This window comes from Calypte anna, chromosome 3 (assembly GCF_003957555.1).
Source record: "Calypte anna isolate BGI_N300 chromosome 3, bCalAnn1_v1.p, whole genome shotgun sequence".
NCBI lineage: Eukaryota > Metazoa > Chordata > Aves > Apodiformes > Trochilidae > Calypte > Calypte anna.
The window spans coordinates 990,715-1,017,551 of NC_044246.1; the positions used below are offsets into that span (position 1 = coordinate 990,715).

Consider the following 26,837-nt stretch of genomic DNA (forward strand, 5'->3'; position numbering starts at 1 on the left):
CTCTCAGTCCTATCTGTGTATTTCTGCTGTGGTTTGTTTTGTTTTTTTAATGAAGAATTTATTTTCCAAGGAATTACAATCACCACCCCAACATTTTTACAAGCTGTTAAAATTTGAAGATTAAAGCCTGCACTTAACCAAAAAAATGAAATAAAATAAATACTCCTCAGAGGAATTTATCTGTGATTTGTCTTGGAAACAAGATTAGTCTGCTGAAGTACTTGGCAGCCCATGGAGTGACTTGTCCCATCCGTCAGCTGTTTAAAATCATTTAATGTGAGACATGACAGCAATGTTGGTCCCTGGGAGATGGCAGACCCAGTTTGTGCTTATCCTGAGCCCAGATTAACCCAAGTTCAGAGCCTCAAGTGAAGGAACTAACACTGGAGATAATCCCCTGGTATCCATACTCGTAGCAGCTGATCCAGCTCCTCAAACAGGGCTGGGAAATGAAGGTGTTTATATAGGTAAAATATATTATAATACATATATTTGCTCCTAGGTACCTGAGAACAAACCCACCACTGCCAAGAGGAGCAGTTTCACCTCATCAAACGCTGCACTCTGCAAATGTGAACAGAAATTGATTTTAATCGACTCGGTTATTTTGTTTTGTGGCAGCAATTAGGCACAAGCTGTGAAAATCCAGGGGTTTCCTTTCAACCAACCCTTCCTAGTGGTGGACTGATCATGGGGAAATACCAAGTCCCCACAGAAACCATTAATTTTACTGTAGTCCAGCCTGCAGCTGCTGTAAGACTGGAGCAAAGCTGCCTTCTCACGGGAAACACTCTCACGGCATAAACTGCAGCAAGATCTGGGACCTCCTCCCGTCTGAGGCGAGCACAGGGCCTGGGGAGCCCCTCACGGCGGGGCAGACGCTGCTGTCTCTTCAGGGCGAACAATTAAGGGTACAGCGGGACCCGCGCACAGTAAGGAGGTGACGCAGCCCCCGAGCTGCCATTTGAAGCAGTCTGGGGGCATTCTGAGGGTTTGTTCCCTCAGCACACCTCAGCACACCTCAGACACCTCACCGAGCAGGCCCGCCCGCCTCCTGCCCGCGCTCAAAATGGCCGCCGGCCGCTTCCCTGACTCAAGATGGCGGCACGGAGCCGGCGGGGCTGAGGCGGTGAAGCCGGAGGCGGCCATGTTGTGTGAGGGCAGCGCGGTCCCGCCGGGCCGTACCATCCCGCAGGGGGACAGAGGGGGGGAAGGGAGGAGCGGTGGTTGCTCCCGGGGTCGGAGCCCGAGCGGGAGGAGCGCGGCTGAGGCGGGAGCGGCCGCCCCGCCTGGCAGGGTAAGGGCGGGATGGGGTTGGGAGGGCATCCCGGGGCTGGGAGGGGATCCCGGAGCCGGGAGACACCCCCGGGAGGGCGGGCAGGGGCTCGGCTGCTGCTGCTGCTGGTGCAGCGCTGCCCGGCGGGAAGGCGCAGGCCGGGCGTCGACGCCTCAGGAACGGAGATGGCGGGTGCGGGGCCTGGGCTGGCCCTGAGGTGACCTGAGGTGTCCTGGGGTGTCCTGAGGTGCTCTGGGATGTCCTGAGGTGTCCTGGGGTGTCCTGGGGTGCCCTGGGGTGTCCTGAGGTGTCCTGGGGTGTCCTGAGGTATCCTGAGGTGTCCTGAGGTAACCTGAGGTGTCCTGAGGTGACCTGAGGTGTCCTGAGGTAACCTGAGGTGACCTGAGATGTCCTGAGGTAACCTGAGGTGTCCTGTGGTGTCCTGAGGTGTCCTGGGGTGTCCTGAGGTAACCTGAGGTGACCTGAGGTGTCCTGGGGTGTCCTGGGGTGTCCTGGGTTGCCCTGAGTTGCCCTGGGGTGTCCTGAGGTGTCCTGAGGTGTCCTGGGGTGTCCTGGGGTGCCCTGGGGTGTCCTGAGGTGTCCTGAGGGTGAGCTGTCCCCTGGCAGGCTGGGGGGTGACAGACAGAGCCCTTGCCACACATCCCCACAGCAGAGACAAAGCCAGTGGGGTTTGTTTCCTGGGATTCACTTTCCAGGAGGGTCCGGCACCCATCGTGCTGTGAGGAGCCCCTGGGTTTTGTCAAGCACAGGGAAAATGTCTTTGGTTTCGGAGTTCTGGGCACAGGGGGCACGTTGAGAGCCACAGGAGTCTGTTGGCTGCACAAAGCACAGGGTGACACCGGATGGAAGTGGCAGTTGTGTTCTGTCAGGAGTGAGGAGTACCCTGGGGTGGTTGGTACCTTGCTGGTGGGTTTGTGGGCATGAAGCACGGGCAGCTCTGCTGCTCTGACCTGGGAAACATTCCCAGGGTGATGTGCTTCACAAGGCAGCACTCAAACCTCTGTCCTTTGGAAAAAAATTAAAAATTTAAGTGGCTTTTGGAAGCACTTGGCGTGCTGGCTGTTGGAGGACACGTTGGGATGCTGCGGGTGGGAACACTTCAGTTCATCCACCAGTGCACGGGCAGGCCAGAAGCTGTGTCAGGAGAGGTGAGATTGTTCCTGTTACATCAGTGTCCTCAGGTGCCTGGCTGTGGATCTGCACCATGTGGGAATTGGGTGACTTCATTTTCCAAGTGAGTGACACAGTTGGGTAGCTCCAGCTCTTACTTACACCCCCACAATGCTCTTTTCCACCTATCTTACTGTATAACTTCTCTGTGGGGCTGTTTCGGGCACGTGTGTATTCAGCTATTGAGAGTTTAAAGGAATCATTCCCAGGGGAAGAAGGAAGAATTTGCTCCTCACTTCTCAGAAGAGATCTAATTGAAAAGTCTTGGGGAAAAAACAAACCAAAAACAAGGAGGATGCATACTTTTCAAGATGCAGGGTATATTTCTGTGAAGTATCAGGATTTTTGAGATGTAATTCAATTTCTTTGACCTGCTGGGTCAGCTGAGTGGTTAATCTGTGTGCTTTCAGTGTTCTCTCCACAAAAAGGCTCTGCTGTGCCACACCAGTTAAGGCTCTGGCAAAGCAGAATAGTGACAGTCCAAGACACAGTGCTGCTCTAGGAGTCCTCATCCTACAAACATCTTCATTTACTGTGTTAATTGTTCTGAATTAGGGAGCTGCTGTTGACTGTGTTGTTGCATCATGAAAAAGAGAGAAGTGTGCTGTAGCAGAGAGCAAAAAGAAATCCCTGCTTGGAGATGGGAGGTCACTGCTGGGCTTTGTTTGTAAAAACAGCTGTACTTGCTCCAGCAGCCTTATCAAGGGCTGGAATTGAACTGAAATGTGTTTTGGCTTTTGGGACAGCTGGTAGATGAGTTATGTTTTCAGCAAATCTTGCCTACGTGCAAATCCCTTGAAGGATTTATCCCCTCATTACCAGGCAAAGAGTTGAAAGGAGTTACAAACAAACAGATGAACTGCAGCATGTGGGGAAAAACACTGCTTTTGTGTAAGTCTGTCTGGTGAAGTCAGTGTCAGGGAGGTGAGCAGCCTGCTGCTTTCAGAAGTGCTTTCAGGGTACAGGAGGAGGATGGGTTTAGGGCTGTGAATCTCCAGCCAGTTCCCTTTTTTGGGCTGGTTGTGTAAGGAGTGGTTTTTATCTCTCTCCCTGTGCTGTGAAGCAGGGTGCCTTGGGTTCATTATCACCTGTTCACCATGTTGCTGTTATTTGCCCTGTTTGATTCCTGGGGGTTATTTCATCCCGAATCTCCCCTTGTCATGAAGTGTAACAAGCAAGGAGAAAATACCTTTCTTGATCTGCTGGTGATGAGCAGCTTCCTTACCCCCAGATGAAAGGAAAATACTTGGAAATCTTCTATTACCTGAACTTTTTTTGAGAAAGAAAAAAATCTATGTCTTACATATTCTTTTATTTTCCCCCAAAACTGTGTATTTATATTCCTGAAAAAGCCGTGTTCAGCTCTCAGCCTCATGAAACTAAAACCATGAAAACCAACTACATTCCACACCACCTCAGAGAGCTGAACATCAGTTTGGTTTCCAAATGGTCACAAAAAGTACAGCCTCAATTTTATTTTTTTTTTCCAAAGGGGAATTAAAAAAAAAAAAAGAAAAAGGAAAAGGAAAGTGAGACTTGGTAAATCCATGGTGTTTTTCATTGGAAACACATTTCAGCAAAGCATTTTGGGGCTGATTTCATCTGGGAGCAGCTGGAGTGGAGAGGTGATGCTGGAACGTGGCTCTGCATCTGTCTGGGTATCAGATGTTGGTGTGAGCAGAGCTCCCAGGGGAGGGTTGTATCAGGGATGGATCAGAGCTGGGCAGCTCCAGGAGGAGGAGGAGGAAATTAGCACATGCTCTGCTCATTGATTTCTACTACTGATCAGGGAGCTGGGCAGCCCGGGGGGGTCAGTGCTGAAATGTAGGAGGAGGTCCTGCTGGGAAACATCAGGGATGGCAGGCCAGGGGACAGATGAAGTGGCAGCTTTTGGGACTTTGTGGGATGAGTTTGGGATCTGTGTTCCTACCCCAGGCTGCCAGCATGCTGTGGCTCCTCCTTGGTAGGAGTTGGGGGTGTTAATCAGCTGCCTGCTGGCCAGAACTGTGAAGGCAGAGACTCTGATAATGATTGTACCTTTGTCTGGGTGTTTGTTTGGGGTTTTATCCCCTGTGGCACTTGCTGGGGTAGTTTGTGACAGGAAGAGTGTCCTCAAAGCTGTCTCCTGTGCACTCCAGGCCATGTATCCTGTTCCACTTTGTGGTGCTTTATACTGAAGACACATTTGTTTTCTTGATCAGACAGTTTTTACCTGCCAGGAAGGCACTGGATATCTTGTCAAGCAGAACTGAGCTGAGCAGTGACAGTCTGGTTTGGTGTCAGTTTCTGCTGTGAGAGAGGAGCACAGCAGAGCAGTGAGGAGCTGATCCCTCTGTTTATTTTGGCCTGGTGCTCTTCCTCGGGTTACAAGGCTGCTGGAAGCATGTGCTGAATAGCAGGCACTTAAAAACCACGCTGGGTGAGGAATATTGGCTTAGAGGATCAGGCTGGCTGTGTGGTTGTGCTGGATTCCTGGTCCCAGCACCTCGGTGTCATCGGGGGTTAGGCAGGAAAGCCACAGGGCTCTGGGGAGTGGGGTTTATTTACTGTGATTACAACCACTGTCCATCTCAGGAGGGGAGGGGGAAATGCAAATTGGTCTCTCTGAAAGATGTCAAGAGGCTCCCAGCCCTTCTGTTGGTGGAGAAGGAGCAGTTTTGGAATGGTTTTCATACAAAACACTGTTATATGTAACAAAAAAAGGTGCAGCAGTTTTTAGATGCTTAGTTTGCCCCCGTGTATTGTTTCCTTGGCTGAAGACAGTGGAAGGGGGGAGCATTCAAGCATTCAAACATTCCTCTGTTTTTCTGGCAGGATGGAGAAAAAGAAAATCCTGATGAAATCCAAGGCTGCTGCTCCCAACCTCCTGAGGGCTCTGCACTCCCTCTACCAGCTGGGTCACCTCTGTGACGTGAGGGTTCACACGCAGCACCTGGGAGTCCAGGAGGAGTTCCTGGTTCACAAAGCTGTCCTGGCAGCTTCCAGCAATTACTTCAAAGGGCTTTTCCTGCACGAGGAGATGCTGGACACCCAGAACTGCACCGTGACTCTGCAGGACATTTACACAGAGGAGTTCACCTCCTTCCTGGAGTTCGTGTACACGGCGGAGGTGGAGATCGAGGCGGAGAAACTGCAGCGGATGAAGGAGATAGCTGAAAGGTTGGAGTGCAAGGATTTGCTGGATATCTGTGAAGAAGTGAAAGCAGAGGGCAGGAAGGGGCTGGATTTGAGTCTCCACCTGAAAGGTCAGCTGGGGGAGAACCCTGGGCCGCAGTGGGCACGCATCCAGCAAGAGGAAAACCTCAAGCTGAGTGACTCTTCCCAAGCTGTGGAGATACCCCTGAGGAGGAAACTTTGGGATAGGCAAAGCCAGACCTTGCTGGCTGGCTCTGAAGGCACTGAAGGCCAAGCAGGCAGCCTGGAGCTGGAGGACACTGCTTATCCACAACGAAAATCCCGCCGGGCAAAGCTGCAGCAATGTAGCAAGGCAGACCCCAGAAGCAGACTGGGCGTGGAAAGCCAGAGCAGTCCTTCTCTCCTAAGCCAGAGCCAGTGCAAGGAAACACGCGTGGTAATGGGGAAGGCTCTGCCCGAGCAGTGGGAAGCTGGGCAGGGTTTAATTTCCCCGTTTGCCCATCAGAGGGCGGGCAGGGGATCGGCACGGCGGGTGGCCAAGGTGTGTGAGCAGTGTAACGAGTCCTTCCTGCTGCTCCAGCACTACCGCTCCCACATGGAGCTGAAGCACCAGCACAGCTGCAAGGCCTGTCCCCAGCTCTTCTCCTCCCACCAGAGCCTCCAGCAGCACTGCCTCACCACCCACCGGGAGGAGAGGGCCTTCTCCTGCAGCAAGAGGCTCCAGCACCAGAAGGACATCAAGGACCACATCAGGAGGGTGCAGAAAGGGGAGCCCCAGGCCTGCCCCTACTGTGACAAAGTCATCAGCTCCAAGTGTGGCCTGAGGGTCCACCTAAGAACCCACACCAGGGAGAAACCTTACCAGTGCCAGCACTGCCCCACCAGCTTTGCTCAGAGGTCTGCCTACAACACCCACCTGAGGTACAACCTTCCCTGGGGAGGGTGTGTCCATCCACCTGCAGGAAAACATCTTCTCTCCCTGGGCACCAGGATAAAAGCATTCCTGAAGCCCTCACTCCTTTAGTTCCAGAATTCCTTGGGTCTGATCACAAAGATGTTGAAATCAGCACAGATTTTTTTCCATTGACCTCATCAAGCCCTCAGTCTGGATTACTGGAGTGAGGTCTCCCAGAGTGGGGATTTAGGCAGATGTTTCCCATTGAATCAAAGGGGACTTGTGCAACCAGAGCTGCTAGGTGGTTTTGGAAGCCTCAGATCTGGCTGTTTAAACAGGAACCTGAAGGGAATCAGCATCTGTTTAAAATGGGACAAGAAAAAAAATGCCCACTTTGTAAACACCAGGGCAAGGTGGTGCTTTCTGTGGTTTTCACAGGCTGAACTGTCCCACGTGCTGTTTTGCTGGGTAGCATGAGCTCCCAGGTAGGCACATTAAGCACTGCCTGGCCGGAAAGGAGGTGTTGGAACTGCACAGCAGTTTCCAGAGCTGCAGAAGGTCCTGGACATGCCAGACCTCAGCCCAAAGTTCTTATCCTGTCCACCATGGCCTTGGAGGAACCTTTGCAGTGCATCCTGTGTCAGTAGTCAGGTGGCAGATATGGATACCTGAGAGGCACCATCCTTGGTGAGCTGAGACCTCTTGATTTCCTTGAATTAACTGGTCCAGTTTCCCTGTTCTTTGCTCCCAAACCCACTGTTAATTCCTAAGTGGGGTGCAGAACAATTAGAGGGAAAGGACTCTTCCTCCCTGGCAGACAGGTCTGGACTGAAGCAATGAAACCCACTGAAGCTGTGCTCTGTTGTTTGTTTGTTTGTTTGTTTTAACAGGAAAATCCACCAGTCTGGGCAAGAGAGGAAGCTCCTGCCTGTCTACTGGATGGTGGTTCCACCTGGGCAGAGAGCAAGCACCACGGGCTGTGACAAAGGTCCTGACAGGGGCACCTGGGCTGGGACATCAGAGGCTGAAGGGTGGAAGCATGAGAGGCACCAGGGCACTGCAGATCAGGGGGAGCAACCTGGGGATTCATCCCTTGGCCACAGAGACTGCAGCAACCAGCAGGAGGAGAGGAGGAGTGGTGAGGAAGCTGAGGCAAGAAGTGAAAAAAGGGGTGAGGAAGGGGAGGAAGGTGAAGGGGACAGGAGTGTGAAGGGTGAGGAGGGGGTGGGTTATGGGGCTGGGTGTCCCCAGGGTGAGGACAGGAGACATCACGAGGAGGAGGAGGAAGGTGATGAGTGCTCCCACGAGAAGGATGGTGAAGAACGTGCACCTGGGGAAGATCTGGGAGTCCAGGCAGTCAGCAAGAGCGGGGTGAGTAAGAAGAGCACCTATGTCATCAGGTGTGAGAAGTGCACCCAGCAGTTTGTCTCCAGGAAGAGGTACGTGGAGCACTGCAGGGACAGCCACCAGTGCCTGCCGGGCAAAGCCTACCGCTGTGACATCTGCCCCAAGGCCTTTGCCACCTACACCAGCTGGAAGGAGCACCGGGCCTGCGTGCACACCGAGGAGAGGCACTTCTCCTGCAGCCTCTGCACCGCCACCTTCAAACGCAAGAGGGATGTGCGGACACACTGCGTGCGGAAGCACGAGGGGAGGGCCAAGCGCCCCCTCTGCTCCGTCTGCGGGAAGATCCTCAGCTCCCGCACCGCCCTGCTCTTCCACATGAGGACGCACACGGGGGAGAAGCCTTACCAGTGTGCCGTCTGCCAGGCCAGGTTTGCTCAGCCCTCCCAGCTCAAGATCCACACCAGGTCAGCCTGCCCTGCTGCTTCCCCGCCCCTCTCACCACTCCCTGCCTGCCCCCCCGGGGTTCTGTTCCCTCCTGTGGCTTCCCCAGCCCTGAGTCAGTCCCCAGCCCAGGGAGAGGGCCATAGGCTGTGTTCTGTGGGACACCCTGAGTAATTCCTTCACGGAAAGGCTTTGTCTGCAGCTGCTCCTTGCATCACTTTGGGTTGGGGTTTTGACAGAGGTGCCGTGGCAGGACTTGTGAGCACAAAGGCAGTCATTTGGGACAGCCTGCAACAGAGGATGATGGCTGTCCCTGGGAGTTTAAGAAAAGAGGTTGGATGCCATGGTCTGGGAACCAAGTGGCAGTGGATCAAGGGTTGGACTTGATGATCTCAGAGGTCCTGTCCAACCCAAGTGATGCTGTGATCCTGTGACCCAGCAGAACCAGCACAGACTGAAGGGTTAGTCACAGCCCTCTGAGGCCTGAGCCCTGCTCACCCTTTGTCACTCTGAGCACGTCACTGGGTGTGGGATTTCCTTTCTTGTCAGCAGCTGAGGAGCTGGATTCCTGCTCCAGGCTGCTCCCCAGTCACTGGGCAGCTGGAGGAGCTGCTGGCTGGTGGTGTCTGTGCTATATGTGTCCTCCTCTCCCTGGAGAGGGTGAATCATCCCCTGGAATTTCCCATCCTTCTCCAAACTTAGCTTAGGTGGTTAACTGCTGGAGGACTTAAACCAGGTGAGGGAAACCCCATTAAGCAGAGCCCCTGGGCCCATGCAGTGGAGTGAGGAGCTTTCCTCTGCCTCCTTGGTGTTCTTACAGGGACTGAAACAGTCCTGAGGCAGGAGCAGCATCTGCTGTGTCACAGAAACACAGCTGAGAGGCAGCAGAGCTGTGCTCCTGCAGGGAGGCAGTGCCTCAGGAGCTCTGGGGGTAACTCCCTGCCTCAGCCTTGCAGCATTTCACCCCACAGCTCAGAATTCTGACTGCTATTTGCAGATCCTACTGTTTGGGTTGGAATAAGGGAAGTCAGCACAGTGTTAAGACCAAACAGCAGGCTGAGGCTTGCTCTGGTTTGAGCTAAATGCAGACATCCAGCAGCACTGCTTGCCTGAATTTCCTTAAAAATGGGAATGCCCTGTCAGTGAGAGCCTGGGGAGGGCAGAGGACATGGCCCAGGGGGATTGTGGAAGCTGAGAATGTGTCCTGCAGTGTTCCAAGAGATCTGCTGGGGACAAGCTGGAGGTCCTTTCAGTCTCTGGCTCCTTGTCTGCCCTGCTTTCTCCACCAGCTGTAACTGGGCAGGGCAGGTGGGTTTTGTGGGGCCTGGGGGTGAGGAAAAACTCAACTTGAGATGGGAATTGCAGTTGGTTACTGTAGCACCAGCCCTGGGCAAGGAGCCAGCAGAATGGGCTTTTCCCCACCTCCTTTAAAGCCTGCAGCACCCAGGAGGAAGTTTGGGAATGCCCTACAGAGCAGGGTTTGTCACTAATGGATGTCTGGTTCCCTTCAGGTCCCACACGGGGGAGAAGCCATACATCTGTGAGGACTGTGGGGCTTGCTTTGCTGACAGGGGCAAGCTCACTGCTCACAAAAGGACCCACACAGGTAGGACCCACACTTCTGCTCCTCCTCCCACCCCCCTGGCCACCAGGAGGAATTGCTGGGCAGCATTTGAAGGTCCACACTTTTCTTTTTTTTTTCCCTATTCTTATAACTCACAGAAGAGACTCAAGAGATCCCAGGAAGGAACATCCAAAGACCTTTGAAAAACCCACTTTGAGGTTTTTTTAATTTTTCTCTTTCCTCAGGAGAACGCCTGTTCAGATGTGATGTGTGTGGGAAACATTTTGCCACCAATGAATACTTGAAATGCCACAAGAGGTGTCACCTGGGTGCCAAACCCTACAAGTGCCAGGTTTGTGGGAAGACCTTTGGCCTGAGAGCCTCACTGGCCCAGCACAGCAACGTCCATGCAGGTGAATGGGGAATGGCACTGCAAGCCTGGGAATGAAGCACTTCCCAGCCTGGAGGGGGTGTTTGAGGCCAGGATTGGTTTTATGAGCTCCTTGAATTTAGGGCACAAGGGGAACAGGGCTCAGCCCCTCCTGGGTTGTTGAACAGGATGGTACCACCTTGTATGGTGTCAGATGGTGGTGTTTTGAGTCCAGGATTGTTTTTATGAGCTCCTTGAATTTAGGGCACAAGGGGAACAGGGCTCAGCCCCTCCTGGGTTGTTGAACAGGGGATGGCACCACCTTGTGTGGGGTCAGATGGTGATATGTGAGGCCAGGATTGTTTTTATGAACTTGAATTTCGGGCACAAGAGGAGCAGGGCTCAGCCCCTCCTGGGTTGTTGAACAGGATGATTCCATCTTGTATGGGGTCAGATGGTGGTGTTTGAGTCCAGGATTATTTTTATGAACTTGAGTTTAGGGCACAAGGTTGAACAGGGCTCAGCCCCTCCTGGATTGCTGAACAGGGGATGGTACCATCATGTATGCAACCCCATGTTGCTCCCCCTGATCTGCAGTGCCCTGGTGCCTCTCATGCTTCCACCCTTCAGCCTCTGATGTCAGATGGTGATGTTTGAGTCCAGGACCATTTTTATGAACTCCTTGAATTTAGGGCACAAGAGGAGCAGGGCTCAGCCCCTCCTGGGTTGTTGAACAGGATGATTCCATCTTGTATGGTGTCAGATGGTGGTGTTTGAGCCCAGGATTATTTTTATGAACTTGAGTTTAGGGCACAAGGTTGAACAGGGCTCAGCCCCCTCTTGGGTTGCTGAACAGGGGATGGTACCATCATGTATGCAACCCCATGTTGCTCCCCCTGATCTGCAGTGCCCTGGTGCCTCTCATGCTTCCACCCTTCAGCCTCTGATGTCAGATGATGATGTTTGAGTCCAGGACCATTTTTATGAGCTCCTTGAATTTAGGGCACAAGGGCAGCAGGGCTCAGCCCCTCCTGGGTTGTTGAACAGGGGATGGTACCATCATGTATGGTGTCAGATGGTGGTGTTTGAGTCCAGGACCATTTTTATGAACTTGAATTTAGGGCACAAGGTTGAACAGGGCTAAGCCCCCTCCTGGGTTGTTGAACAGGATGATACATTCTTCTATGGTGTCAGATGGTGATGTTTGAGTCCAGGATTGTTTTTATGAACTCCTAGAATTTAGGGCACAAGGGGAACAGGGCTCTGCCCCTCCTGGGTTGCTGAACAGGGGATGGTACCATCATGTATGGTGTCAGATGGTGGTGTTTGAGTCCAGGATTATTTTTATGAACTTGAGTTTAGGGCACAAGGAGAGCAGGGCTCATCCCCTCCTGGGTTGTTGAACAGGGGATGGTACCATCATGTATGGGGTCAGATGGTGATGTTTGAGTCCAGGATTGTTTTTATGAACTCCTTGAATTTAGGGCACAAGGTTGAACAGGGCCCAGCCCCTCCTGGGTTGCTGAACAGGGGATGGTACCATCATGTATGCAACCCCATGTTGCTCCCCCTGATCTGCAGTGCCCTGGTGCCTCTCATGCTTCCACCCTTCAGCCTCTGATGTCAGATGATGATGTTTGAGTCCAGGACCATTTTTATGAGCTCCTTGAATTTAGGGCACAAGGGGAGCAGGGCTCAGCCCCCTCTTGGGTTGTTGAACAGGATGGTACCACCTTGTATGGGGTCAGATGGTGGTGTTTGAGTTTAGGATTGGTTTTATGAGCTCCTTGAATTTAGAGCACAAGGGGAACAGGGCTCAGCCCCTCCTGGGTTGTAGAACAGGGGATGGTACCATCATGTATGGTGTCAGATGGTGGTGTTTGAGTCCAGGACCATTTTTAGGAACTCCTAGAATTTAGGGCACAAGGGGAGCAGGGCTCAGCCCCCTCTTGGGTTGTTGAACAGGATGGTACCACCTTGTATGGTGTCAGATGGTGCTTGCCCAGAAGTCTGAGGCCCATTTTATGGTGTCAGAGCAGAGAGCAGCTGTGATGCTGACCCTTCCAAGTGACCTGTTCCCAGCTTTCCCACCCACCCAGGAAACATTTATTTATCCCATCACCTCAAAAAACCCCAAACCTGGAGCACACCCCTCCTACTCTCGCCACCTTATCCCTACCCACCCTTTACAATCCCACCGCGCGTTCCCTCTGCGTGCAGAGCGAGTCCCAACCGGACCTTTTGTCTCCTCACTCGGCTCCCTGCTTTTTCCCTGGGATTTCAGAGACCCGCCCCTATTTCTGCGAGCAGTGCGGGAAAACCTTCACCCAGCAGGGAGCGCTGCGCCGCCACCAGCGGATCCACACCGGGGAGAAGCCCTACAAGTGCAGAGCCTGCGAGAGAACCTTCACGGACATGTCCACCCTCCGCAGACACGTGGCGGTACGCTGCCCTGCCCCCTTATCCCGGAGATTCCTTCTGTGCTTCCCCAGGGATCGCCAGGATGGATGTGAGGGGCTGAGGGACTCATCTTCCACCCACACACAGCTTTTAAAAAGGGCTGGGTTGTAAAAAATAAGGGGTTTTGGTTTGTTGCTAAAAGCCCTGGGGAGTTGGGCTGATTAATATCTGTTTAGTATCTTCATTGCTGATTTAGATGAGGGGATTGAGTCCATCATCAGCAAATTCACAGATGACACCAAGCTGGGGGGGAGTGTGGATCAGCTGGAAGGCAGGAGGGCTCTGCAGAGGGAGCTGGACAGACTGGAGAGTTGGGATGATCCCAACGGGATGAGGTTCAACATTCCAAGTGCCGGGTCCTGCACTTTGGCCACAACAACCCCATGGGGAGCTCCAGGCTGGGCACAGAGTGGTTGGAGAGCAGCCAGACAGAGAGGGACCTGGGAGTCTGGATTGCCAGGAAGGTGACCATGAGCCAGCAGTGTGCCCAGGTGGCCAAGAAGGCCAATGGCATCCTGGGCTGGCTCAGGAACAGCGTGGCCAGCAGGTCCAGGCTCTGCTTCCCTGGGAACAGCATCCAAGGATCCAGCCCTGAGCCTGCATCTTCCTTGAGGATGGTTTGGATTGAGGAAGGATTGAGAGGGGCAGGGAAGCATCGTGGGCTCCCAGGTTGTTCTGTGAGGGTCGGCATGGAAAGGCTCTCATGGGGTGGGGGTGAGGGTGCTCTTGCAAGACCAGGATTCCCAATTCCCTTGGAACCAGGGGCTGGGAAGCAGCTTGTTTGGAAAATGGTGCTACCATTCCTCCTGGGGTCCAGAGGGTCTGGTACTCTGTGTCCTGGTGGGTGAGGAGGAGAATTATGGAATCACACAGAATCATTTGGGTTGGAAAGGACCTCTGGGATCATCAACTCCAACCCTTGATCCACTCCCAATGGCATCCTGGGCTGGCTCAGGAACAGCGTGGCCAGCAGGTCCAGGGAAGGGATTCTGCCCCTGTGCTCAGCTCTGGGGAGGCCACAGCTTGAGTCCTGTGTCCAGTTCTGGGCCCCTCAGGAAGTTCAGGAAGGAGATTGAGGTGCTGGAGCAGGTCCAGAGAAGAGCAAGGAGGCTGTGAAGGGATCCAGCAGAATTCCTGTGAGGAAGGGCTGAGGGAGCTGGGGGTGTTGAGGCTGGAGAAGAGGAGGCTCAGGGGAGACCTCATCACTCTCTCCAACTCCCTGAAAGGAGGTTGGAGCCAGGGGGGGGTCGGGGAGGTATCAGTGGGATATCTGGGCACAGACTAAAGAATTTTTTCCTAATATCCAACCTAAACCTCCCCTGGCAGAGCTTCAGCTCTGCCAGGGGAGGTTTAGGTTGGATATTAGGAAAGGATTCTTAGCAGAGAGGGTGATCAGACATTGGAATGCCCAGGCAGGGGGTGGATTCTCCATCCCTGGAGGTTTTTAGGAAGAGCCTGGATGTGGCACTGAGTGCCATGGGCTGGGAACCACTGGGAGGGGAGGGATCTGGGGTTGATGACCTCAGAGGGGTCTTTTTGGGGCTGATTCTGTGATTCTGTGACCCTGCTGGCAGTCAGTCAGCTCCCAGAGAGCTGTCCTGTGGTCTGCCACAGGAAGATCCCATCTTTCTGAGGATTTAAAAGGCTTATTAGCACACCAATTTTATCCTGAAAAACAGGTGGGGCACCACGTTTGGTGTCACCACGTTTGGTGTCACCACGTTTGGTGTCACCACGTTTGGTGTCACCACGTTTGGTGTCACCACGTTTGGTGTCCCTGCAGCCTTTTCAAGCCTCAGAGCCCATACCCCAATGGTTCAAAGATCTCTGTGTTGCAGATAAACCCAGTTTTACACATTTCCATCCCTGTGATCCTTGCTGAGCTGCCTCAGGGAGCTCAGCTCCTCCAGGTGACTCCTGAGACAGAACAGGGGGGGTTTTGGGGTTTTTTTCCCCAATTACAACTTTATAAGTAATTGAGGGACTCTTTAGGATCTCAGGTAGTGTCAGGACATGGGGAATGGGGTAAAACCAGAGGTAGGGAGGTTCAGATGAGACATTTGCAGAAAGTTCTTGACGTGAGGGGGGTGAGACCCAGGCAGAGGTTGCAGAAGGAGGTGTTGGGAGCCCCATCCCTGGGAGCTTTTAAGGTCAGATTGGAAGTTTTAGGGTCAGGTTGAGCACTGTGGGAGTTGTCCCAGGTGAGTTGGACCTGGGTGAGCTTTAAGGTCCCTTCCAACCCGACAGGTGTGTGATTTTAGGTTGATGTTTGGGTGTTAAACTCTGGTTTCTTCTGAAGTGTTCCTGACCCCGGGGCAGAAACCAGCTCAGAGTTGGTCCCTGTGTGTGTCACAGCTCAGGTCACCATTACCCCACCACTAATTAACCTTGCTCTGGATTAACTCCCCAGCTACCACAGCCATTGTCAGAGAGACCTGAGGTGTAATTAGTGTCCCCCCTCCTCCTCTGTTTAATTTCTCTCCCCAGGTCCACGACCGGAACGCTCACTGGAGAACTTTCCTCATCGATCTCAGCCCCAAGAAGGACCACAACTGGTCCAAGATAGAGACGCTCTCGGAGGCCTGGGGGGGTGTAGACTCCACCCCCGAAATCTGGTCGGTTGAGCAGGGGAAACTTTACAAACCCGAGGGCGTTATTCTCACACAAGAACCCGTGCCACCTGGGGTCAGTGACGGGGGAGGCCCCGAGCGCTCCCTTTTGTACTTATGACGCCATTTACCGCCGGGAAACCCTGCGGCCTCTCCGGGTGCGTGCGGACACCGCAGTCCGTGCCGTGTGTTTTGTTTTGTTTTATTTAGTTGTTAATAAAGATGCGCCCATCCCTCCCGTCACTGGTTCCCTGGCAGCCATTAGGCCTCTGGGGGGTGCCCGGGGCTCGTTGCTTAGCAACGCGCGGCGCGCCGCATGACGCCACTTCCGGCGCGCCGCGGCTGCGCCCTCGCTGCTCTCCGGTGCTGTTGTCAGGCGGCGGGCGGGGCTCCGGACCCAGCCCGCGGGTTCTGCGGGACCGACCCAGCCGCTGCCGGGCTGACCGGTGAGTGCGGTGCCTCTCCGGGGCCGGGGGATGGCTGCGTCCCTCCGGAGAGCGCCGCCGGACCTCTCTGGTCTCCCCGGGCCTCGGTGCCCCTCAGCAGGGCCGGCCCCGGCATGGGGAGGGGTCGGGACCTGGTCCCGTTCTTCCCGGGGCGCTTTGCAGGCTCTGCCCTCCGCGGGGAGCTCGGCAGCCCCAGCGCCTCTCCTGGGGCGGGCAGGCAGCTGGGTTCACCCCCCTTCCCTGCTCCCCTTCGGGGGGTGCTGCCCCCTCCTCTGGCCGCAGGGAGGGCTGGGGGCTGCCCGGCCCATCTCCTCCGGGCTGCTGGGGAGGCCAAGGAAGAAACGGGGTGAGGAGGGCGGCTGCCTGCCTGTGTGCCTTGAGCTGTGGGGGAGCAGGGTGCCATCCCCTCCTGCTCCGGGCTCTGCTGCTGTCCTGCTCTGCAGGGCTCCTCAGGACCTGCTCCAGCCGCCCCTTGTTCTCTGGGCTGGTTGGTGCAGTGCTGGCAGCAGCAGTGCCTCCGAGGAGGCTGCCTGGGGGTGCTGCGGCAGAACAGACCCTCTGGGGGCTCCAGGCTGCTCCATCAAGCTGGTTCTGGTTCTGGTTCTGGCTCTGCCGGGTTTGGTTCTGGAGGGGGGACACACTCATGCTCTTGCAGTGAGTTCTTTTCCCTGAGCCTCAGTGCTGCAGCTCCTCCTCTGCACCTCCCAGGCTCTGCCTTTCCCCCTGGTTTTGGGGTGCCCGAGGCTGTGCCAGCAAACCCCTCCCTGGGCGTTGGGTTTCTGCTCCTCCTCTCAGCAGAGCCCAAACCAGCAGAGTGTGCACGGCAGCTTGTGTTCCTGCAGAGAGCAGGGGGAAGGACGGGAGGAAGCAAAAGGGATCAGCCCCAGGTGTCTGTTTGCACATCGGGGGCTCCCTCACCCCGGGGGGGGGCAGCAGGTTCTGGTTTGGGTTCTTGTTCCCAGCTGGGTTCTGCCTGTGAGCTGCTGAGGTGGAAGGGAGGGAGGTGGCTGTGAAAGGATGGGGTGAGTGGTTAAAGAAATTACTGTATAGGGGAAAAAAACCCCAAAAAAGTTCCAGTTTTCTATTGCAGTGAGAGAGGCAGAGGGTGTGGGGTGGCTGGGAGGGGAGAGGGGCAGAGGTTGAGGTTTAGGTTACAGTGATTCTTAGGGATTTGTTAGAATAATGGTAACAGAACTGCTTAACTCCTCATCTCTCAGGTTTGCTGAGAATTCTGGGGAGCAGGAAGGGTTTGGTCCTGGGGGTTCCCCCTGCTGCAGGGTTGGGTCTTCCCTGTGCCCTGGGTCTCTCTTTGTGGCCCCTCCAGGCAGGGTCCCCCTGTGGCTTCGTGCCTGCTCTGGAACCCCTGCAGCACTCACTGCTCATGGGGACCAGGAGCCCCATGAATCCAGGAGCCCCAGGAGCCCATGATCCCCATGAATCCAAGATCCCCAGGAACCCAAGATGCCCATGATCCAGGATCCCCAGGACCCCAGGATCCCCATGAACCCAAGACCCCCATGATCCAGGATCCCCAGGATCCCCATGAACCCAAGATCCCCAGGATCCCCATGAACCCAGGATCCCCATGATCCAGGATCCCCATGAACCCAAGATCCCCAGGATCCCCATGAACCCAGGATCCCCATGATCCAGGATCCCCATGAACCCAAGATCCCCAGGAGCCCATGATCCCCATGAATCCAGGATCCCCATGAATCCAAGATCCCCATGATCCAAGATCCCCAGGAGCCCAAGATCCCCATGAATCCAGGATCCCCATGAATCCAAGATCCCCATGAGCCCAAGATCCCCATGATCCAGGATCCCCAGGAGCCCATGATCCCCAGGAGCCCAGGATCCCCATGAACCCAAGATCCCCATGATCCAAGATCCCCATGAATCCAGGATCCCCATGGTCCCCATGAACCCAAGATCCCCAGGAACCCATGATCCCCATGAATCCAGGATCCCCATGAATCCAAGATCCCCATGAACCCAAGATCTCTATGATCCAAGATCCCCATGATCCAAGATCCCTATGATCCAGGATCCCCATGATCCAGGATCCCCATGATCCAGGATCCCCATGATCCAAGATCCCCATGAACCCAAGATCTCTATGATCCAAGATCCCCATGAATCCAGGATCCCCATGATCCAGGATCCCCATGAGCCCAGGATCCCCGTGATCTCCATGAATCCATGCTTTTTGTTAGTTATTTTTCCCTCTATTTGCAGTTCCTCCCGTGGCCGTTCAGGACAGCAGTAAAACTCAGCAGATTGCAGTGGGGGGGATCCTGAGTGTCTTCAGACTTGACACAAATATCGATTGGTTTGGGATCAAGCTTTTATTATTTTTAGAAATCAGTTCTTTGAGGGGCTTCTCAGCAGCTGAGAACGTGAGTGGGAACACAGCAGGGCAGCAGAAACCAGGCAGCCCTGGAGAGGCTGCAAGGCCACTGGGAGAGAGGACATGGTTCAGAGAAGGAGCTTTGGGGGAGTTCTATGACTTTGCAGGTGTGCAGCTTGAGGGTACAACTGGTTTTGGGTCAGTCAGGAGGTTGGAATTTTATCCAAATCTCCTTAAAAGTCTCCCTGTAAAGCCTGTCTCAGGGTTGCCTGTCCCTTCTCCTCACCTTCCTCCTGCTGCCTGCCTGGGAGGGAGAATCATCTCCTAAACTCCACATTTCCTTTGATCTCCCCTCTTTGCTTTGTCCCTCCTGCAGCTGCCCCCCCCAACTCTGGTTTTTTGGGTAAAATTAGGGCTGATCTGTGAACTCCAGTTAATCCAGAGAGCTAGCCCAGCAGCTGGGGAGATCCAGGGCTTGGAAACCTGCAGGTGTCTCAGCCTCAAGTGGAGCCCTCCCCAGGGTGGGATTTTTTGGGTCTGAAATCCTGGATTTTGCAGGTGTCTCAGCCTCAAGTGGAGCCCTCTCCAGGGTGGGATCTTTTGGGTCTGAAATCCTGGATTTGGGTCCCCTGCCTCCAGGTGCTGTGCGGGCCGGGCTGCTCCAGCTCTGCTGCCCTCAGGTCACCCCGGGGGTGGGTTTGGTCAGCTCCCCTGCCCCCAGCTGACATCTGGTGGTGTTGTCATCCCTTTTCCTGCAGGGAGAAGGAAGATGGAGAGCAACGCAGTGCTGCTGGAGTCCAAGTCCTCTCCCCTCAACCTGCTGAACGAGATGCACCAGCTGCGCCTCCTGGGACACCTCTGCGACGTCACCGTCAGCGTGGAGTACCAGGGGGTCAGGGCAGAGTTCGTGGCCCACAAGGCCGTCTTGGCGGCCACCAGCAAGTTCTTCAAGGAGGTTTTCCTCAACGAGAAGGGTGTGGATGGCCCCAGGACCAAGGTGCTCCTCAACGAGGTCCAGGTGGCCGACTTCGCTTCCTTCCTGGAGTTCGTCTACACAGCCAGGGTGGAGGTGGAAGAGGACAGGGTGCAACGGATGCTGGAGATAGCAGAGAAGCTCAAGTGCTTGGACCTCTCGGAAACCTGCTTCCAGCTGAAGAAGCAGATGCTGGAATCCGTGCTGCTGGAGCTGCAGAACTTCTCCGAGTCCCAGAGCTCTGAGGAGGAGAGCTCTGCCCGGGCGGGCGCCTTGCTGGACTCCAAAGCTGGGGCAGAAGCTGAGCAGGCAGACTGCCCTCTGGGGCCTCCCACCTCCCCAGGGGACAGCCCCGGGCAGGGAGCAGCTCCTGAGCTGCCAGCTGCCAAACCCAAAGAGAAAATGGACAAAAAGAAGGAAATCCTGAAGCCTCCTTTTGCCAAGATGAGGCGGGCGAGCGGGAGGCTGGCCGGGAGGAAAGTGTTTGTGGAGATCCCCAAGAAGAAGTACACCAGGAGGCTGAGGGAGCAGCAGAAGGATGCAGAGGTGGCTGCTGAGGGAAACAGACACCCTCCAGGGCAGGGTGGGTGCGATGTGGGGAGGGAGGAAGAGGAGGAGGAGCAAGGGGAGAAACACATCAAACCCGAGAGCCAGGAGCAGCCCGGGGAGCAGGAGGGAAAGCTGCAAAAATCCCAGGAGGAGGAGGAGGAAGGGGAGGAGGAGGAGGAGGAGGAGAAGAAGAAACGGGGCAGCAGCTTCAAGTGCAGCACGTGTGAGAAGGAGTTCCTCTACGAGAAGAGCTTCCTGAAGCACATCAGGCAGAGCCACGGGCTGGCTGCTGAGATGGTGTACAGGTGTGAGACCTGCAGCCAGACCTTTGCCAACCGCTGCAACCTGAAAAGCCACCAGCGCCACGTCCACAGCTCTGAGAGACACTTCCCCTGTGAGCTCTGTGGTAAGAAGTTCAAGAGGAAGAAGGACGTCAAGAGGCACATTCTCCAGGTTCATGAGGGTGGTGGGGAACGTCATCAGTGCCAGCAGTGTGGAAAGGGGTTGAGCTCCAAAACTGCCTTGAGGCTCCATGAAAGGACACACACAGGCGACAAGCCTTATGGGTGCACAGAGTGTGAGGCTAAGTTTTCTCAGCCTTCTGCACTCAAGACACACATGAGGTATGAACAGACTTCCCTGGCCTTGTTAGATTCTGGGGGGAGAGAAGGAGGATCCCCTGGAGCACACCTTGAGCCTTCAAGTCCAGTGGGGGATGCAGAACGTGGTGGCTGGGAAGCCACCTTTTCCCTGTTTCATGGCTTTTTTCCTTCTGTTTGGTTTTTTTTTGTTGTTCTTGGTTTTTTCCCCCCTGCTTTCAACCCTCCCAGGTTAAGGAAGTTGCTGTCATTCTCTTTTGAGGTGCTGGGGCTGAGGACTGCAGCTGCTGAAGCCTTTTCTCCTGACCTACCAAGAGTCAGGGGAACATGGGAAGAGCAACCCCCATGGCAGATTATTGGTAGGATTAGAGAATAATCTGTGATTATTCCAGCTAACCCAGTGCCCCTTTAGAGCTGACAGAATGATGAGATGCAGTAAGTATGAAAACATTCTGAAGAGGTTTGGCCACATTAAGTTGGAGAGCAGCAGGTTGGGGTGCTAAGTGTAGGAAACAACTGAGAGGGGAGCAGACACAGGAGGAGAAATGGCCCCAAAGCACCACTGCTTGACCCCAAAACCAAGGGGATGCAGGGGTGCCCAGGGGACATTTCCTGCAGGGCATAAGGGCTCCTGCACCTCTGCACGGGGTCAGAGGGTTTAATCCCCTGGGCAGAAAGCAAATCTTGGTGAGTGCTGGCAGCTGCACAGCATCCCATGGCCCTTCCTTACCCAGGGAACTGCTTTCTGATGCTTAAATTATATTTTTTAATTGGAATAAGTGGAGTTTCCCCTCTGCTGTGTGCCACTGGGGCTGTGCAGTAAGCTTGGGGAGCACTGGAAGCTCAGTGCTGTCCTCACTTGTGTCTCCTGGCTGAGGATTTCTCACCTTGCTCCATGTTTTCACACCTCTGCTCCTCCTCCTGCTCTGCAGCACCACAAAAGCTTTGGCTGTGCTCCTGCAAAACAGGTTTGCTCCAGACCACAGGGTGGTCACTTCATCCTTTTACCCAACACAAGTTCTGTGATAAGTGTCCTGACCTTTACTCAGTTTTTACCACTTGAAATTTTGCTTTTGCAGAACTTCCTGGGTCTTGAGCAGTCAGAGCAGCCCTGCAGAACCCACAGTGCAGCATTTGGCCCAGCTCCTAGGTGCCATTTTTAAAAGGAATTACATTTTGTGCCAGCATCTGCTCTTTTTAAAAAGAAAAAGTCGTGCAGGTGGTGTGTGGAGGGAAGGGCTCTACCTGGGGGGCTTTAACACCACTTTCTCCTTTCAGAATCCATACTGGTGAGAAGCCCTTTGTCTGTGATGAGTGTGGGGCCAGGTTCACTCAGAATCACATGCTCATCTATCACAAACGCTGCCACACAGGTAAGGCTGCCCCGTGCTGCCTGCAGGAGGAGCCCTGCAGGGAAACTCAGCTCACTGCCATGCAGAAAAGCAGTTCTGTCGTTGGGTTGGGTTGGGTTTTTTTCTTTAAGCAGACCTGCCCGTGCAGGGGGGTTGGGTTGTGAGCTTTAAGGTCACTTCCAACCCAAAACCATCCTGTAAAAAACCATCCTCCCTGCTTCAAGGGAAGGGGAGTTCCCATCTCCCTGGGATCCCACCTCTCTGCTCTGGGTGTTCTTCAGCATCCTCAGGTCTGTCCCCAGTGACCAATCCAGCTGAGTTCCTCACAGAAAACCCAATTTCCCTGTAAGCCTGGAGCTGTTAGGCTGAGGAGTGTCAACTGCCTGTCCTGCTTTACCCTGATCTGCAGAGGAAGCTGCTCCAAAGCATCCATCCCTCCCCTGGGCACCCTCTGTGGTACAGAGCAGTGTTTTGGGCTGGGCACCCCTGAGCTGTGGCTGCTGCTTTTCCACCTCTCAGTTGCCCTTATCACCACCTGCCTTCTGCTGGTGACTCCCAACTACCTGTGGGTGGCAAAACCCATCAAACTACAAGGAAACACAGTTCCAAGAGCACTTTTTGAGAGGTGTTTCAGTGAAATTGGGTGCTTGCAGGCATGGTGCTTGTGCTGAGAGGCAGGCAGGAATGCTGCAGAGATGGGGAGAAGGCTGCTGGGTGCAGCTCTGCCCTGGGCTTTTCCCAGCTCTGGGGGAGGTGTTGCTGCCCTGCATGCTCCATCTGCACCTCTCAGTGCTCTGCCTTCTGCCTCTGATGTTTTAATGCTGCTCTTAAACCCTCCCTGGGTTTGATTCTCCTCTTGCTGTAGGGGAAAGGCCTTTTATGTGTGAAACCTGTGGGAAGAGCTTTGCCTCCAAGGAGTACTTGAAACACCATAACAGAATCCACACTGGATCCAAGCCCTTCAAATGTGAAGTTTGCTTCAGAACGTTTGCCCAGAGGAACTCCCTCTACCAGCATATCAAAGTTCACACAGGTAGGAGGTGCTCTTGGTGTTGGGAACACAACCACCCCCAGTGCCAGGACCCACACCTCACACCTGCACAGTTCAGACCCAAAAAAAAATAATGTTCCCCAGCCAGGATTTCCCAGTGTGGAATCCCTGCCCTGCACACACACTCTGGGGCTTCTTGGTGCTCTCTCTTCTTTCTTCCTTGTGCTCCCTGTGCTTCCTACTGAGTTACAGCCTTCTGAAAGGTTTCTGGGAGCTGTGCTGGGATTCCTGGTGGTGGAAGGGCTGTGGTTTAGCTCTGAGCAGAGCTCTGGTTCTTGCTGGGATTACTGGTGGTAGAAGGGTTTTGTTTAGCTCTGAGCAGAGCTCTGGTTCTTGCTGGGATTACTGGTGGTGGAAGGGTTTGGTTTAGCTCTGAGCAGAGCTCTGGTTCTTGCTGGGATCACTGGTGGTGGAAGGGCTCTGGTTTAGCCCTGAGCAGAGCTCTGGTTCTTGCTGGGATTACTGGTGGTGGAAGGGTTTGGTTTAGCTCTGAGCAGAGCTCTGGTTCTTGCTGGGATCACTGGTGGTGGAAGGGTTTGGTTTAGCTCTGAGCAGAGCTCTGGTTCTTGCTGGGATCACTGGTGGTGGAAGGGCTGTGGTTTAGCTCTGAGCAGAGCTCTGGTTCTTGCTGGGATTACTGGTGGTGGAAGGGTTTGGTTTAGCTCTGAGCAGAGCTCTGGTTCTTGCTGGGATCACTGGTGGTGGAAGGGCTGTGGTTTAGCTCTGAGCAGAGCTCTGGTTCTTGCTGGGATCACTGGTGGTGGAAGGGCTGTGGTTTAGCTCTGAGCAGAGCTCTGGTTCTTGCCTGCTTGCCCCCCTCTCACCTTTGCATTCTCTCCTGCTTCCATTTCAGTGTCTGTTCCATTCCCAGCTGTATCTCTGGGCAGTGAACAGTAACACTGACTTTCCAGTGGTGCTGCCAGTGTCCCCTGTGTCACACTGTGTGTCAGGACAAGGGAATTGTCACTTCCACTCTTTGCAACCTTTGCTTTTCTCTCCATTTTGCTTCTCCTGCTCGGGGAGCTGGGGATGAGGTGGTGACATTTTATTTCCTCTTCTGGAATGCCATCTCTTTCCCTGTGAATACCCCTTTTTCCACCCTAACCAAGAGGCTCTCTCACCCTCTACTCCTTTAAAAAAAAAATAAACAACCAAAAGTGCTGAATTAATATTTGGGGGTGACCAAGTGGAGGTCACTGCTCACCCCACACCTCCAGAACTGCCGCAGCCGTGAGGATTCTGCCCAGATCTGATTATTTCCCCCCCTTAAGATGCTCGTTGGTGCCTTTAGGCTGCTGTGCCCCGCAGGGGGGGTGTCCCCAGCCTCCCTTCCCGGGGTGACAGTGCTCTCTGCCGGCAGGAGAACGTCCCTACTGCTGTGACCAGTGCGGGAAGCAGTTCACCCAGCTCAACGCCCTGCAGCGGCACCACCGCATCCACACGGGGGAGAAACCCTTCATGTGCAACGCCTGCGGCAGGACCTTCACTGACAAATCCACCCTTCGGAGGCACACCTCGGTGAGGGACCCCTCCTCCTGCCCCCCTGCACCTCACACCTCTGGCAGGCACACAGGGAACTGACTCTGGGGGTTCTGTTGGGTCGGGCACATCCTCTGCTCCCCGGTGTGCTCTGCTCTGAGCACTGAGGCTGAGAAGGTTGGGTTTGTGCAGCCTGGAAGGGGAAAGGCTCAAGGGAGATCTTGGTGCCATGTGCCAGTGGTTAAAAGGGGCTACAAAGCAGATGGAGACTCCCTATGGGCAAGGGGAATGGGCACAAGGTGCTCCTGGGGAGATTCCCCTTGGACACAGGAGGAAAATGTTTCCCCATGAGGACAGTCAGACCTTGGAATGGTCTCCCAGGGGAAGGGGGGGATTCCCCCACTCTGGAAACCTTTAAGTCTGAGCTCCAGGGGGTGCTGGGACATCTCAGATCAACAATAACATGAGAAGGGTTGGGCCAGATGAGCCTTGGGGTCCCTTCCCACCTGAAATTCTGTGGATCTGTGGTTGTGATACTCACGTGGTTTGTGCCTGGGCCTGAGCTGTCCTTAATCTCCTGTGGCCCAGCCCCTGCAGGTCACTTCTGGGGACTCCAGGCAGAGATTAGTTGTGTGAGCTCAGAGCATGTCCCTGACTTTCTGGGCCAGACTCTCTGCAGGAGCAGGGAGCTGCTTTATGAGCACAGATTAGAGCCTGGGTGTGTGCTGACCTAATTTGTGGGCTGGAGACAGAGAGACAGCACCTCTGGGAGGAGCTGGCTCCAAGGCTTTGCCTCCCAGCCAGCCCATCACCTGCTCAACCTGCTGCTTTCTGCTGCTTCTTTTCCCAGATCCATGATAAAAACACCCCCTGGAAATCCTTCCTGGTCATTGTTGAAGGAGCATCCAAGAACGAGGAAGGGCACAAGACAGAGCTTCCTGATGAGGAGTATGAAGTGTCACCCAAAATCCCAGAGAAGCTGCTGCCCTTCCCAGAGAATGGGCACTACCAGAGCCTGGCAGCTGTCCCAGGGGCTGTGCCTGCCCTGCACCACAGCAGCTCTGCCACGGGCACTGCCTGCAAGGCTGCTGGGACTGCAGGCCCCCAGGAAGCCCTGATGGCCACCACCCTGAGTGAGCTGACAGTGCTGCAGACACAGACAGACTCCATCCAGCCACAGCTCCATGCTCTGGTGAACATGGAATGATGTGGGGCTGCAGCCTCTGTACAGACCTTGGACTTTGCCCTCCCGAGGGGAAGCTGTCCCAGGGGAGCAGGGATGGCACTGAAGACAGGCACTGGGTTTCCACCATTTCCTCCAAAAATCCACTGCCCACCCCCACAGCTCTGTCTGCTGCAGGTAGGGCAGAGGAGGCAGCAGTCCCTCTTGTCACCATTATTATTGTTATTCCCTCAGGACAGGGCTGTGAGCTCCAGCTGGCTGCAGGAAAGCAGATCCCCACATCCAGGGGGCTGCACAGAAGGGTGGGGGGGTGATTTCCAGTGGGCTGGCTGCAAGCAGGAGAGATGAGGATGAGGATTTCCTCAGCCTCCTGGCTTGGTGACATGAATCGTGTTTCCCCCAGTGGAAATCCATCCCTAAAATCAGCTTTCCTGAGCTGCTTCTCAGGCCCTGCTGGGTTAGCTCAGCTGTTACCAAAGATCCCAGCAGCCAGACAGCCCCTCTGGGGGGAGCAGACTTTGGAGAGATGAGGAATGGGGTTAGGAGTCCTGGAGTTTGGGGTCTGGAGTAGCAAAAATGGGTGGGTAGGAGCCCAGGGCTGTGTCCAGAGGGGTGGTGCTGGTGCTGGTGCTGGTGCTGGTATATTTCAGGGGGACCTGGGCCAGTTTGGCACTGGATCCAGTCCCTGGCAGCTGCTCCAGCTGAGGCACAGCCTGGTCCTGGGGAGCCCAAACCTCCCCTGTAGGAATGGCCCCAAAAAGCAGCACTGGGGCTGTGCTGGGGGAGCTGCTGTAGAAACAGCTCCTGGGATTTATTTTTTTTTCCTGTTCTTTTGGATCCAAGGCCTCTCCTGCTGGTTGTGAGAGCTGCCTGGGACCTGCACTGCACTGCAGAGCTGTCTGTAACATCTGGGGGGGCTGTGGAGTTGTGCAGCTCATCCCCCCCCCAGCAACAGGGGGGTACAAAGGTGCAGAACAGGGCTGGGGGTGCTGGGCTGAGCAGAAATGTCCTGAGGGTCCCTGCTGGCAGGGGGGCAGCTGCAGGATGGGGTCTGGCTGTGAGGGGGGGTTGTGTATGGGGTGTCTGTGTGGGGGGGATGTGTGTGGGGGGGTGTGAGTGTGAGGGGAGTTGTGTATGGGGTGTCTGTGTGTGGGGGGCGTGTGAGTGTGTGGGTGTGAGGGGTGTGGGGGGAGATGTGTGTGTGGGGGTGTGAGTGGTGTGAGTGAGGGGGTGTGTGTGTGTATGGGGTGTCTGTGGGGGATGGGGGGGGTGTGAGTTTGAGGGGGGGTTGTGTATGGGGTGTCTGTGTGGGAAGTGTGTGGGGTGTGTGGGTGTGTGTATGGGGTGTCTGTGGGGGGGATGTGTGTGAGGTGTGTGTGTGGGGTGTCTGTGTGGGGGGGATGTGTGTGTGTGTGAGGGGTGCTTGAGGGGTGTGGGGGGGATGTGTGTGTGTTTGAGGGTGTGTGTGTGTGGGGGTGTCTGTAGTTGGGGGTATGTGTCAGTGTGTGTGGGGAGGTGTGAGTGGTGTGAGTGAGGGGGGGTGTATGGGGTGTCTGTGTGTGTGTGT

General features: G+C 54.8%; 2 protein-coding genes across 2 annotated transcripts; both read left to right on the forward strand.

The window, feature by feature from the left end:
• Positions 1-1,218: 1,218 nt before the first annotated feature.
• LOC103534064 (GDNF-inducible zinc finger protein 1) lies at positions 1,219-15,525 on the forward strand. The gene is made up of 7 exons (XM_030448420.1): positions 1,219-1,297; positions 5,282-6,523; positions 7,388-8,308; positions 9,797-9,891; positions 10,095-10,262; positions 12,504-12,661; positions 15,167-15,525. Exons 2-7 carry the CDS (start codon positions 5,283-5,285, stop codon positions 15,407-15,409), a joined length of 2,826 nt encoding a protein of 941 aa, XP_030304280.1. The 5' UTR covers positions 1,219-1,297; position 5,282; the 3' UTR covers positions 15,410-15,525.
• A 144-nt stretch (positions 15,526-15,669) lies between these two features.
• Positions 15,670-26,167, forward strand: GZF1 (GDNF inducible zinc finger protein 1). Its single transcript, XM_030448421.1, has 6 exons — positions 15,670-15,734; positions 18,843-20,229; positions 21,484-21,578; positions 22,423-22,590; positions 23,969-24,126; positions 24,938-26,167. The coding sequence occupies exons 2-6, from the start codon at positions 18,854-18,856 to the stop codon at positions 25,292-25,294; spliced, it is 2,154 nt and encodes a 717-aa protein (XP_030304281.1). The 5' UTR covers positions 15,670-15,734; positions 18,843-18,853; the 3' UTR covers positions 25,295-26,167.
• The last annotated feature ends 670 nt before the right edge of the window (positions 26,168-26,837 follow it).

Coding starts and splice junctions, on each gene's coding strand:
- GZF1 (XM_030448421.1), top strand. CDS start 18,854: ATGGAGAGCAACGCAGTGCTGCTGGAGTCCAAGTCCTCTCCCCTCAAC. Junction 22,591..23,968: donor GCATATCAAAGTTCACACAG/GTAGGAGGTGCT, acceptor CTCTGCCGGCAG/GAGAACGTCCCTACTGCTGT. Junction 24,127..24,937: donor CCCTTCGGAGGCACACCTCG/GTGAGGGACCCC, acceptor TTCTTTTCCCAG/ATCCATGATAAAAACACCCC.
- LOC103534064 (XM_030448420.1), top strand. CDS start 5,283: ATGGAGAAAAAGAAAATCCTGATGAAATCCAAGGCTGCTGCTCCCAAC. Junction 6,524..7,387: donor GCCTACAACACCCACCTGAG/GTACAACCTTCC, acceptor TTGTTTTAACAG/GAAAATCCACCAGTCTGGGC. Junction 9,892..10,094: donor TCACAAAAGGACCCACACAG/GTAGGACCCACA, acceptor CTCTTTCCTCAG/GAGAACGCCTGTTCAGATGT.